At 42.0% G+C, this 13,301-nt stretch overlaps 1 protein-coding gene across 4 annotated transcripts in view; it reads left to right on the top strand.

Moving 5' to 3' along the window:
• NNT (nicotinamide nucleotide transhydrogenase) overlaps positions 1 to 13,301 on the top strand; it is a 404,867-nt gene that overhangs the window by 196,904 nt on the left and 194,662 nt on the right. For all 4 annotated transcript variants that reach the window (XM_029577710.1, XM_029577726.1, XM_029577728.1 and 1 more), the window contains exon 13: positions 11,672 to 11,817. In XM_029577710.1, coding sequence (XP_029433570.1) covers positions 11,672 to 11,817 — 146 coding nt within the window. The remainder of the gene's footprint in view (positions 1 to 11,671; positions 11,818 to 13,301) is intronic.

Below are 13,301 nucleotides of genomic sequence, written 5' to 3'. Positions count from 1 at the left end.
TCTCTGGCTTGCTTATTACTTCAGACACACACAAACTCTAAAGAATATATCCCTTAATTTCACCGTTCACCAAACTTTTATAAGCCCAAAGATTTCTGAAAACTATACTTACCAATCCTCTTAAACCACGGTTAAATTAATCTTCACTCAGTCAAAGGAGGGATTTGAGATTCGCGCGCCTAATGGTGCGCGCTTCCGGTCCTCCTCTACTGCAAACCTTGCGGGGCCTCTGGAAGCTGGGGCGTGGAAGTCAATCCCTGGATCGCTTGCGGTGACCTCTGGATTCCTCTCCTGGGGGATGCTGGGAGCAGTATGCAGATGAGCCTTCCGGTCCTCCTCTACTGCCTTCTCGCCAGCTTCAACCTAGTTCTCAATTCCAACAAAACAGAGATGCTCATCATTTCTCAAGACGACAATCACACCCAGCTCAACCCACCAAGCTCTTCTCAACCATCTATCCTAAACCTGAACCTATCACTGTATGTCAGGGATCTAGGAGCCTGGCTGGACAACCAGCTAAACCTAAAAAAATTTATTAACAATACCACTAAGGAGTGCTTTTACAAACGGCAAGTCTTCAGAAGGCTAAAACCACTTCTTCACTTCAGTGACTTCCGCCTAATGCTACAAGCCATCATTCTAACCAAGATCGATTACTGTAACTCCCTCCTGCTCGGACTCCCCACCAACACCATCAAACCTCTACAGATGGTACAGAACGCCGCTGCCAGAATCCTCACCAACTCCATAAAAGAGATCACATCACCCCCATCCTCCGTACCCTACACTGGCTGCCTGTCAAATACAGGATCGTTTTTAAAGTTCTCACTATTATACACAAAGCGACACACAACCTCTCATATTAAGCACTCAACTGAGACCACACACTTCATCCAGACCCATCAGAAGTCGACCCACTATATGCCCCTCCAGCGAAAACATCACTAAGGAAGCGTGCACTATCTACAGCAAGCCCCCACCAATGGAATGCTCTCACCCCCGGACCTACGACAGGAACCATGCCCCTTGGCTTTCAAGAAAAAACTAAAAACTTGGCTTTTCATCCAAGCTTTCCCTGACATTTAACCCTGGCCTGAGTTCAACAACAGCCTAGTCCAACGACCAATGTACCTTCGCTTAACTTTTGCTTCGGTCTAATTACAGTTCTGTTCAGGTCCCAATGTTCAGTCCTGTCCAGTTCCCAATGTTCATTTACCTAGTGTATTTCTCTCCCCTTCCTTCAGCCCAACGTACGGTATTTTTACCCGCATACGGTACTCGTTATATGTTTGTTTATTTCTCAGTCTCCCATTAATTTCCCTGTGACGGTCTCCCGGACTGATTCTTAGTATATAATATTCAGCTAGAGTTCTTTGTTATTTCATACATAATATTCAGTATTCAGTTTGAGTTCTTTGTACCAGTTATTTGATACACTTATTTCTTATACCATTTCTTATTTTTCACTTGATGGATAACTCTGGCATCAGTGGCACAACTGCAAAAGGAAAGAGTGAAGTGAATAACAAATCTCAACTAAAGTCTCATAAGGAGTACAGGAAAAGCAATAATCTTAAAGAGAGTACCTGGAAAGCTATGACCACAAATGCTCATAGTTTGGGAAATAAAATACCAGATCTGCAGGCCCCAATGACAGAGGCAGAAGTGGACATTGTTGCTATCACAGAGACATGGTTCACAGAATCTCATGATTGGGATACGGCAATACCAGGCTATAACTTGTTAAGGAAGGACAGAGTGGATAGAAAAGGGGGAGGTGTGGCTCTTTATGTCAGAAACAATATCCAAGCATCTGAGCTGCAAGGAAGTTGGGGCAAGGAAGAAGCACTATGGGTCGACCTAAAAAAAGATGACGGAGCATCCATTTATATTGGAGTGGTTTACAGGCCCCCGAACCAAAAGGAAGAGCTGGACAGAGACCTGGTTGAAGACATCCATAAGATAGGTAAGAAGGGAGAAGTGGTGATCGTTGGTGACTTTAATATGCCAGATGTAGACTGGAAAATCCCATCTGCAGAATCTAAAAATAGTAGAGGAATAGTGGATGCCATGCAAGTAACTTTGTTCAAACAAATGGTATTAGAACCCACGAGAGAAGGAAATATACTCGACTTAGTGCTCACTAATGGAGATAATGTCTCTGATGTCCAGGTGGGCGCCCACCTCAGCACCAGTGATCATCAAACGGTATGGTTTAATATCACTAAAAGAATATGGAAAAGAAGTATAAAGACCAGAGTTTTACAGTTCAAAAACACGGACTTTGACGAAATGGGGAAGTACCTAGAGGAAGAACTAAATGGATGGGAGAATGAGAGAGATGTGGATCAGCAGTGGATCAATCTAAAAGGAGCAATCACCAAGGCAACTACTCTTTATGTTAGAAATGTAAAGAAAAGCAAAAGAAAAATGAAACCTATCTGGTTCTCAAACGAGGTGGCTGACAAAATTAAAGCTAAAAGAACAGCATTCAAGAAATATAAAAGATCCCAAAGGGAGGAGCACAAAGAAGAATATTTGATTCAACTGAGGGAGACGAAGAAATTAATCAAGTTGGCAAAAAGTCAAGCGGAAGAGAGGATTGCCAAGGAGATAAAAAATGGTGACAAAACATTTTTCAGATACATCAGCGAAAAGAGAAAAGTCCATAGTGGTATAGTGAAATTGAAAGGTGGAAATGATCAATGTGTGGAGAGAGACGAAGAAATGGCAGAAATATTAAATGAATACTTCAGCTCTGTGTTCACTAAAGAAGACCCTGGAGAAGGACCATTTCTACACAAGAAGCTGGAGGGTAGTGGAATAGATGAAAATCATTTTACAGTAGAAAATGTATGGGAAGAGCTAAAGAATCTGAAAGTGGACAAAGCCATGGGGCCTGATGGGATTCATCCAAGGATTCTGAGGGAGCTCAGAGATGTGCTGGCGGGTCCGCTGTGTGACCTGTTCAATAGATCCCTAGAAACGGGAGTGGTGCCGAGTGATTGGAGAAGAGCGGTGGTGGTCCCGCTTCACAAGAGTGGGAACAGAGAGGAGGCTGGTAACTACAGACCGGTTAGCCTCACTTCGGTGGTGGGAAAAGTAATGGAGTCACTGTTGAAAGAGAGAATAGTGAACTATCTACAGTCCGGAGAATTGATGGACCAGAGGCAGCATGGATTCACCAGGGGAAGATCCTGTCAGACAAATCTGATTGACTTTTTCGACTGGGTAACCAAGGAATTGGATCAAGGAAGAGCGCTAGATGTCATCTACTTGGATTTCAGCAAAGCTTTTGATACGGTTCCGCACAGGAGACTGGTGAATAAAACAAAAAGCTTGGGAGTGAGTGCTGAAGTGGTGACCTGGATTGCAAACTGGTTGACGGACAGAAGACAATGTGTGATGGTAAATGGAACTTTCTCTGAAGAGAGAGCGGTTTTAAGTGGTGTACCGCAAGGATCGGTGTTGGGGACCGGTCCTGTTCAATATCTTTGTGAGCGACATTGCAGACGGGATAGAAGGTAAGGTTTGTCTTTTTGCGGACGACACTAAGATCTGCAACAGAGTGGACACGCCAGAAGGAGTGGAGAGAATGAGACGGGATTTAAGGAAGCTGGAAGAGTGGTCGAAGATATGGCAGCTGAAATTCAATGCCAAGAAGTGCAAAGTCATGCATTTGGGGAGTGGAAATCCGAATGAACTGTATTCGATGGGGGGGGGGGGAAAGGCTGATGTGCACGGAGCAGGGAGAGAGACCTTGGGGTGATAGTGTCTAATGATATGAAGTCGGCGAAACAATGCGACAAGGCGATTGCAAAAGCCAGAAGAATGCTGGGATGCATAGAGAGAGGAATATCGAGTAAGAAAAGGGAAGTGATAATCCCCTTGTACAGGTCCTTGGTGAGGCCTCACCTGGAGTACTGTGTTCAATTCTGGAGACCGTATCTAGAAAGAGACAAGGACAAGTTGGAAGCGGTACAGAGAAGGGCGACCAAGAAGGTGGAGGGTCTTCATCGGTTGTCATACGAGGAGAGATTGAAGAATCTAAATATGTACACCCTGGAGGAAAGGAGGAGCAGGGGTGATATGATTCAAACTTTCAGATACTTGAAAAACTTTAACGATCCAAAGACAACGACAAACCTTTTCCAACAGAAAAAAATCAGCAGAACCAGAGGTCACGAGCTGAGGCTCCAAGGAGGAAGACTAAGAACCAATGTCAGGAAGAATTTCTTCACGGAGAGAGTGGTGGATGCCTGGAATGCCCTTCCGGAGGAAGTGGTGAAGTCCAAAACTGTGAAGCACTTCAAAGGGGCATGGGATAAACATTGTGGATCCATCAGGTCCAGAGGACACGTATAAAAGAGCAGGTAGCAAAACACTGCATGGAGCGGCAGTAGCCACAGAGGCATTCACGGAGCGGGATGCCAGTGGTAGGTGTTCCACCTTCACGGAGCGATGGAGGGCTGTCATCTCCCAATTAAATAAAAAAAAACAAAAAACAAAACAGGGATGGGATCCATCAGGTCTAGAGGACGCATATAAAGAGCAGGTAGTAAAATACTGCACGGAGCGGCAGTAGCCACAGAGGCATTCACGGAGTGGGATGCCAGTGGCCAGTGGTAGGTGTCCACCTTCACGGAGCGGAAGGATGGAGGGCTGTCATCTCCCAATTAAATAAAAAAAAAAAACAAAACAAAACAGGGATGGGATCCATCAGGTCTAGAGGACACATATAAAGAGCAGGTAGTAAAATACTGCACGGAGCGGCAGTAGCCACAGAGGTATTCACGGAGCGGGATGCCAGTGGCCAGTGGTAGGTGTCCATATAAAGAGCAGGTAGTAAAATACTGCACGGAGCGGCAGTAGCCACAGAGGCATTCACGGAGCGGGATGCCAGTGGCCAGTGATAGGTGTCCACCTTCACGGAGCGGAAGGATGGAGGGCTGTCATCTCCCAATTAAATAAATAATAAAAAAAAAAAACAGGGATGGGATCCATCAGTTCTAGAGGACGCATATAAAGAGCAGGTAGTAAAACACTGCATGGAGCGGCAGTAGCCACAGAGGCATTAACGGAGCGGGATGCCAGTGGCCAGTGGTAGGTGTCCACCTTCACAGAGTAGAAGGATGAAGGGCATCCATCTCCCAATTAAAAAAAAAAAGAAAAAAAGAAAAAAACAGGGATGGGTTCATGGGCTATAGGTATTACCAATTATTAGGCTTTTCAATATTTGATGATAGTTAATGTGACTTTCAAGGCATGCTTCACTTTCGGTGCATGTCCGGCATGACTCCCTGCTTCAATGACAGGGGAAAAGAAAAACTGATACTTCACACATTTCCAGCATTGCCCTCTGCTTCATGGCAGAGAGCTATGCTGCCGCTTACCCAACTAATCAAACTTAATATTTCACTTGGAAGCAGCTCCATCACTGCTCTCTACATTAATAGTGGGGGTGAAAAGGGAATTAGAACATAAGGTTACTAAGAGCCAAGAGAAACAGTTAAGTATGAGAAAAAATAAGTGTAAGGCTTGCTGGCAGACTGGATGGACCGGTTTGGTCTTCTTCTGCCGTCATTTCTATGTTTCTATGTTTCTATGTTTCTATTGCCTTTGTGCGAAGTTGCAGTTTTTTGTAAACCGGGGTGATCTGTATCCCGTACAGGAACCTTGGTATATAAAAGTTATAAATAATAAAATAATAAACAAATAGTAATTAGACAAAAAATTAAAAAAAATCTTCACGCAGAGAACGAAGGAGGTGCACCAAAAATATGCTTCATATCTACCTGTGTTCTCTAGATCAGTAGGATAAAAAAACTTGTTATGAATGCCCACATGTTGAGAGGAGACCATCTAAAATAATAAAATTAAAAACAGTGCCAATAGCCTTAATTAGAATGGAGAAGTAATAAAATAAATATGAACATTTTTATCCTACTGATCTAGAGAACACAGGTAGATATGTCACTGTAGCATCCACAGTTAGGCAGTGTTCTTGCCTTCATCCCACATATATTTAATCTTGCCACCTTTAGGTACCCAGTCACACTTAAAATAGTCATTTTAGCCATTTTAGTAATTTCCTTAATTTCACCAATGGAGCATATTTTTGGTGCATCTCCTTCGTTCCCTGCGTGCAGATTTTATTATTTATTTAAGTAGCCCCTGAGACAGCTCTGTACACAGAGCGAAACTCGGCCAGAATCTGGCTTGAATACTGTCAGAATAAAGTCTCTTTTTTTACACCAATCTTGTTCTTTTTGGTTGCTACACAGCCATCTTGGATTGGCTTCCGGTTTGTTTTTTGGGTCCAATGCAAGAAATGACATTTCAATCCGTAATGAGTCCATAAAATATATATTTAACCTTTATTTCCCAAACTAGTCTCAAAGTGGATTAGAATAAAAATTAAATGCAATTACAGTAGCATCACATTTACAGTCATCAGAGGAGTGCTTGATCGCAAGGGGAGCATAATCAAATAAAAGTAGAGATATGAGGTGGGATACAGTGGTTTTCTGGAACAGCAGAACACGTGCTAAGAAACTGGTCTCCTTGATATATTAGAGCAGTGGTTCTCAACTGGTGTGTCTCCACACTTCCTGGTCCCCCGCTGACTCAGCTTTTCCCCCTGCCCCAGTGAAATAGGAGCTCAATAGGAGATCATCCTGCTGACAGCCTGGGCAGAACATGGCAGGAGAGCTGGAGTCAGCGTTATATTAGTTGTTATATTGTCTCTGGTTAGAACTAACCCTATTCAGATGCCCAAATGTTTACCTTGTTTACTGTTAGAACTTTGTTCATATGTTCGATGTAATTTCTAACGTTGTTTCTCTGTAACAGACGCGATATGTACCATTACATGAACATTGGTATAGAAAAGCTTTTAAATAAATAAATAATCAACATGATCGTTCCCCCCCCCCACCCACCATGGCCTGGAAGAGGAAGTGATATGCAGTGGCCAAGCATGAGGGATGAAGAGACCATGCTAGTGCATGGAGCATCAGCCTGAAGAAGAGAGGCGCGGCTGGAAGAAGAGCAGTGCGGCATGGAGCAAAAGAGGAGCAGTGTCACCCCCCGCGGTGGATCGGAGCCCTTCCTTGAGGCTGTGAGGAAGAGTAGGAGGCTGCTGTTGTCACTAAGGCTGGAAGTGGAGGAGGCTGCTGCTGTCACTAGTTCTGTGGGGGGAGAGAGAGAGTGAATGAGTGAGAAAGCCTTTGTGTGTGTGTGTGTGTGTGTGTCAGCATGTATGTGAGTGAGTGACTGAGAACCTGTGTGATTGAGATCCTTTATATGTGAGAGAGATAACATGAATGTAAGTGTATGATTGAGAACCTGTATGTGTAAGTGAGAGAGATCATGTGTATATATGATTAAGAGCCCATGTGTATAAGTAAGAGAGAGAGCGTGTGTCTGTGTGTGATTGAGAGCTAGTGTAGGTGGGAGAGTATGTGATTGACAGTCTGTGTGAGAGAAAGACCATGTATGTGTGTGATTGCAAGCTTGTGTGTGTGTGTATGTGTAAGTGTGAAAAGACAGACAGCATGTGTGTAAATATGTAATGAAGAGCCTATATAAGTGAGAGAGAAAAAAGCATGTGTATATGTGCGTGATTGAGAGCCAGTGTGAGAGAGAGAGCTTGTGTGTGACAGAGAGAGGAGAAAGTTGCAAGCAAACCATCCCTCCTCCTGCAAATTCAAAACAATCTCAGGGCACCTGGATATCAAACGTTCCCAGGTATGCAGAGGAAAGCATTTTTTTATCCTTATTTTTCATTATTGGGCCTTTGTGTCTGCTATTTTGAAATATTGTATTGGTATCCAGAAATTTTTGATATGAGTTTTTAATTATTGGATATTCCATTCATCAGCTATCTTGGCATCTGTTCTTTTTGTTAGTATGGTTTTACTGCTATTGATTTTATATTTCTTGATTTGTTTTGAGGACTGGTGAAGTTTCTCTTTTTCCTTTATTACACTGCATACAGTCTCTCTGACTTGCGATTTCCAGTTCAGTTTTTGTCTGCATGTTTCTAGTTATGCGTTGGTCTCTTTATTCTTTGTTGGGTGAGGGTCAGCACATGTGACTGAGGTGAGGTATTCTGCTGGCGTGTAGTTTCTGTATAGGGCTTTATAGAAGTTTGGCTTGGTCCGTTTTCCTGACAGGAGGTGTATTGGGGTCTTAAGGCCTGGTGTAATATTTTCAGTGTTGCCTTTTCTTAGTAAGGTTGTTACTGTTTGAGTGCTGGAAATTGGTGTTTTGGTGTGGATGTTTACTATTTATGCAATTTCTGTTCAGACAGATTACTTGTCTTTCCCTTGTGTCATTCTTAACAATAAAAAATAATACTAGACCTTTATTTTTTATTTCCGCCGTGAGCGTGGTCTGTCAGGTGTCGCGATGGGAAAAAAGGTTGAGAACAACTGTATTAGAGAGTAAGGGTAGAGGCAAGTGTAGGAGCAGATGCACAGGCGTAAGGCAGGTGCTAAGTAGGAGGAGAAGAGTTTTGTTTTTAAATAAGAAAGATTTAGGGCTGATGAATTGGTCTCATGCTCGAGAATTCATTTTATGATCTTAAAAGTGTAGGAAAATTTGTAGGAAAATGAAACTTTCATGATTATGCTGACACCTGGCTGCTTTTTGTTTTATTATGAGCAATGTCAGTTAATTGTGTGATATGTGTTTTAATGCTTCTGTACCAAAGGTTCAGCTGGGTTATTAAGGAAGTGGGCGGAGGGGAAAGGAGGAACCTATGTTTTGGCAAGTACCGCATCTAGCTGAATCACTATGAGAGTTTCCATGTTGATTTATTTTTTTATTTGTATATTTTTTATATCCCGTTGTTTGGTACTGGCCTTCACAATGGTTTACAGGTATAACAGCAGTACATATAACATTTTACGTGTATAATGATAGAACATATAGAGGGTTACAATCTGTGGTCAGTTCAGAGGATTACAGATTTTAATTACTTAGAGCTCACTGTTTCATGCCAGTAACTTGCAAATGCAGATAGTAAAAGAAATAGATGCCTTGTCCTTAATGTAAAGTTGTCCTTAGGTCTGGGTCTGTAGGTCTGGTTATAGAGGATAGCTTGTAATACTAATTAAAATGTCTTCAAGCACATAAACTTTAAAAGCACACGTTACTGTAGAAAGAAAGTGAACGACAGCCAATTCTGAAAGTACGTCATCGTGTGACATATTTCTTGTGCAGAGTTTACCATCTCTTGTGCTGGTGGAGCAGATGGCTCTCATCCTTAATTGGACAGTTCATTTTGTAATAGAAATATTGGCTCCTGTTCTCAGTCTTGGCTCTTGCCTAGTAATCAAAGTCTGTAACACTGAGGTAACAGGATCTGGAAAAGATTGTCCTGTTCATCAAAATCAATGGTTATATAGATTCATTGAAAGATGGTGTCAATCCATCAAGTTCAGCCTACATCTGGCTGTCCTTATTGAGCAGATATTTGTGTGGTGGACCCTAGCAAGGTAAAATATCTATAGAATAAAAGTCCTTTACCCTGGAATTGGAAGTGAGAGGGCAGTTAGGTTTCTTGGGGTAAGAAGAAAGGAGGGAGAGCATGAAGTTTAGGTGAGAGGGCGGGGGAAGGTGGTGAGATTGTGGAGAGAGAGAAAGGAGAGAATAATGAAGTTTGTTGGGAAAGGGAGAGGAAATAGAAAATGTTTACATGAAAATCCATGTTTAATGGTTTAAGTGGGAACAAAACAAAATGAGACCATTCAGTCTGCTGTTCTGTGATGTTACAGGAAACCCTAATTATGTTTAGTTCCTCTGTTGAATCCCTTCTGTGTGTAGTTTCCTTGTCGCAGCCTTCTTTCCCTCTATACTTCCAGTTCTGCTTATCCTTTTGCCTTGCCCTCCACAGGTAATGGACAGTAGCATAAACCAGGAAGGAGATTGAGAGATAGGAGTTCTGATAAGTGTCTGTGAGGCCATCCATTTATAACTTGTGTCTCTTTTTTCCTATGACTTCGTTTGCTGACCAAGTACTGGAGGACAGCTTAATGTCCATGAAAGCTAGGAAACATGGGGAGTTATGGCTGTTTCTTGGGTTCCCACTGTAGGCAGCTCCATTACTGCAGCACAGTGGGGCCGTGAATGAGGAGTTGGTTGCAGCAGAGTTCACTATAGTTGAGAAAGGTGACCTTTGGCTGTAGCCAAAGGTCACCTTTGGCTACAGCCAAATACATCAGGAGATGTATTTTACTGCTGTGGTTTATTAGCTAGTTTGTATAATGTTTATTTTAACTTGTTTAAATGTTTGATAAACAGGAACATGGACAGCAAGATTCCATGTTCTTCCTCAGAATTTTAATGATCTGATGCAAGGCTTTGTTTGCGCCAAAGGTGTGTCCCTCATAAGGGGAGGTTTAAGGACATGGCCTCCCATTCTTCATGAGAAATAAACAATGCATTTAACCACTATTTCTGATGGGTTGTAAGACAGTATTTTGTATGAGGAAATTGCAAATGAATAATGAAAAGCATTTGAGCAATAAGGTTTTTTTTTTTTTTTAAACTTGTTCTTCCATCCTGGGTAGCACTATATTGACCTAGGGGTGCAGCTGTGGAATCTTTCTCAAGAAGGCTGCTTCTATATGTGCCCTGCTTGCTTCAATAGGAGCAAGTGCTGGAGGGGGTCAAAGCTCCAGGTGGCCAGAGGATCAGTGACCTTCACTGGGCCATAACTACCGGAGATGAGAGGATTCAGACTCAGACCCAACTCTTATTTTCAGGACTAATTCACCCTATCAGTTCCCCCCCCCCCCCCTCCCCAAACAAATATGCTGTATCCCTGAACTGAAGATGTGCATGTGCATTTTGTTTTACAGGTATGAGCTCTGTAATTCTCTCCATCAGGCTGAATTCTGGCCTACAATTAAGCCCACTGGAATGGTGAACAAAACAAAGCCAGGCTGCAGATTTTTTGTAAACAAAAGCTGCAGAAAAATCTGCACTTTTTTTTTTTTTAACAAGTCAGTCGTGCAAAATATTAAAATGTAGCATTTTGTGAATTCCATATGATTTAAGTATGTCTTTAGATTTTGTGATTGTGTTGTTTCTCCTGTGGCTCCCTATATGTGCCTACATTATTTATTACCTACCAGTTTAATTGATTTTTGAAGTTGGTGGCCATAGTTTGAGGGGGAAGGGGTTCATTTGGTGGCTTGGAGCAGCCTTTGATGCCCCACATCTTAAGTAGAATTCCTCAGTGCCAGTAGTTGGGATGTTGCCCATTCTCCAGGCATCGCAGCTCAGCTCAGCAGAGAGGCCACAGAGCAGTGAACACACTTCTAGGTTTTTCAGAGCTCGGATTGGCTTAAGCATATGCTTGTTCAAGTGGACGCAGAAATAAATGTCAGCTTCTGTTTTCCTATTGAAGCCAGTAAATGAAAGTAGGCATCAAGATGTGCTGCCTTGCAGTTCTTTGACTTCATAGATCTCCATTTTCCTTAGCAATAGCTCTTGAGTCTCTTTGGTTCCACTGACCAGATAGACATGTGCTACTTGTGTAAGGCTCCATCAGAGTATACAGTAACTCACTGTGCCACATTTCTTTAGTTGGAGAAAGTAGGATGAGTTGATAACCATTTTAATTAATTAATTTATTATTATTATTATTTTTTTTTGCCAGGTGGTTTTCTGGTTACACAGAGGATGTTGGACATGTTCAGGCGTCCAACAGATCCCCCAGAGTATAACTATATGTATCTGCTCCCCAGTGGTGTGTTTGTTGGTGGATACGCAGCTGCCCTCAACAGTGGATATAATATTGAACAGGTAAAAAGGACAGTGTCTCTCTTGGATTGCTATTCACCTTTCCCAGAAGAAAAGCCTCTTCTGTATCATTGTTGAAGTTTGTATAAATTCCACCACAACCAGCTTCTGTTAGGTTTTTGATGGATGTCCATATGTTGCATGTGAAAGCATTGCATGATGTGTGTGGCCATGCCTAGACTTGGCACTTTCTAAAGTTGAGAAGTAGCAGTTCTCTGTGGCAGATAGTTGTCCCTGAAGTACATTTTTAAATGTTGAGTGTTTAGCTATTGATTTAGAATTAACCCTTTTGCTTATGCCAATTTGAAAGCTGATATGTGGGAGAGAAGGAGAACGTAGAACAATTGTGGAAACTTTGTGATTTAATCATTGCCTGGTGAGGAAACATAGTAAGTGATGACAGGTAAAGACAAATAGACCCATCCAATCTGCCCAGCTGAGATTCTTCCTCTCTGGTTGGTTACTGCCCTGGGTAGATGAGCAAGCAGATTCCCATACTGGATTCCCACTACCGCCACCCCCCAATCATCTTTCCCAAGCATGTCTAACCCTGTCACTGTGCTGGACTCTATCAACTCTGCCATCAGGTCACCCCAGCCTTCATAAGATTTGATTCCCCCAAGACCAATACTCAGGCTCCTCTTTTGCCCCACTACCAAGCCCTGTAACAATCCATGTGACCATGAAGACCTGCGAGGCAGTTGTTCTAAATATTCTATTCTGATATTTCTATTCTGCCTTCCTCAAGGAGACTCAAAGCAGTTTGCACCATATGAAATAACAAGACAGCATAATATAATAGGAATAATTACTATTGTATTGTAACTATTGTACTATAAACATCTGTCTTCCCTATGCTTGCTGATGTTTGGTATTTAACCATACTTTGATCTAAAAACAGGTTCTGATTGGCAAGAATAAGTGTTAATTTTGTGTTTATGACCACCACAAGAAATGAAAAATGATACATGGACAATTTAAATAATATTTGTTAGTATATCTGTTTATATTCTGGGCATTCACAGTTTGTTCTAGACACATGACTTGGTAAATCTTTGGTATTGGTGGTCACTAGTGGAGAAGAAAGGATGGTGGACAACAGGCTCTGATTTTGATTGCTTATTTTTCTTTCTAAAGAAGGATGACAAAATTACAGCAGATATGAAACCATATTGATCAATGATTTTAGAACTCAATAAGGAAAACAACCCATTTGAACCAGTAATTGCTTTAATGTGCAGGTAGTAATGATGCACTACTTACCAGAGCTTGTACTCCTAATATGTAGCATTTCATCTGTGAAGTGAGAATAATAAAGTTTGATGCCTTATGATATAAGTCCAAGCTTTATGTGCAAAATGGAGAAAATGTATGCAGGTACCAGCAGTCCCCTAATCAAGGAACAAAAATAAGACAAACCTAAAATATGAAGAACTACATTGCAGATACAAAACTCTTAAGGGGATTCCAGGTGAAGTTCATATATT

This window comes from Rhinatrema bivittatum, chromosome 1 (genome assembly GCF_901001135.1).
Source record: "Rhinatrema bivittatum chromosome 1, aRhiBiv1.1, whole genome shotgun sequence".
Taxonomy (NCBI): Eukaryota; Metazoa; Chordata; class Amphibia; order Gymnophiona; family Rhinatrematidae; genus Rhinatrema; species Rhinatrema bivittatum.
This window is presented reverse-complemented; position numbering and strand designations above follow the sequence as displayed.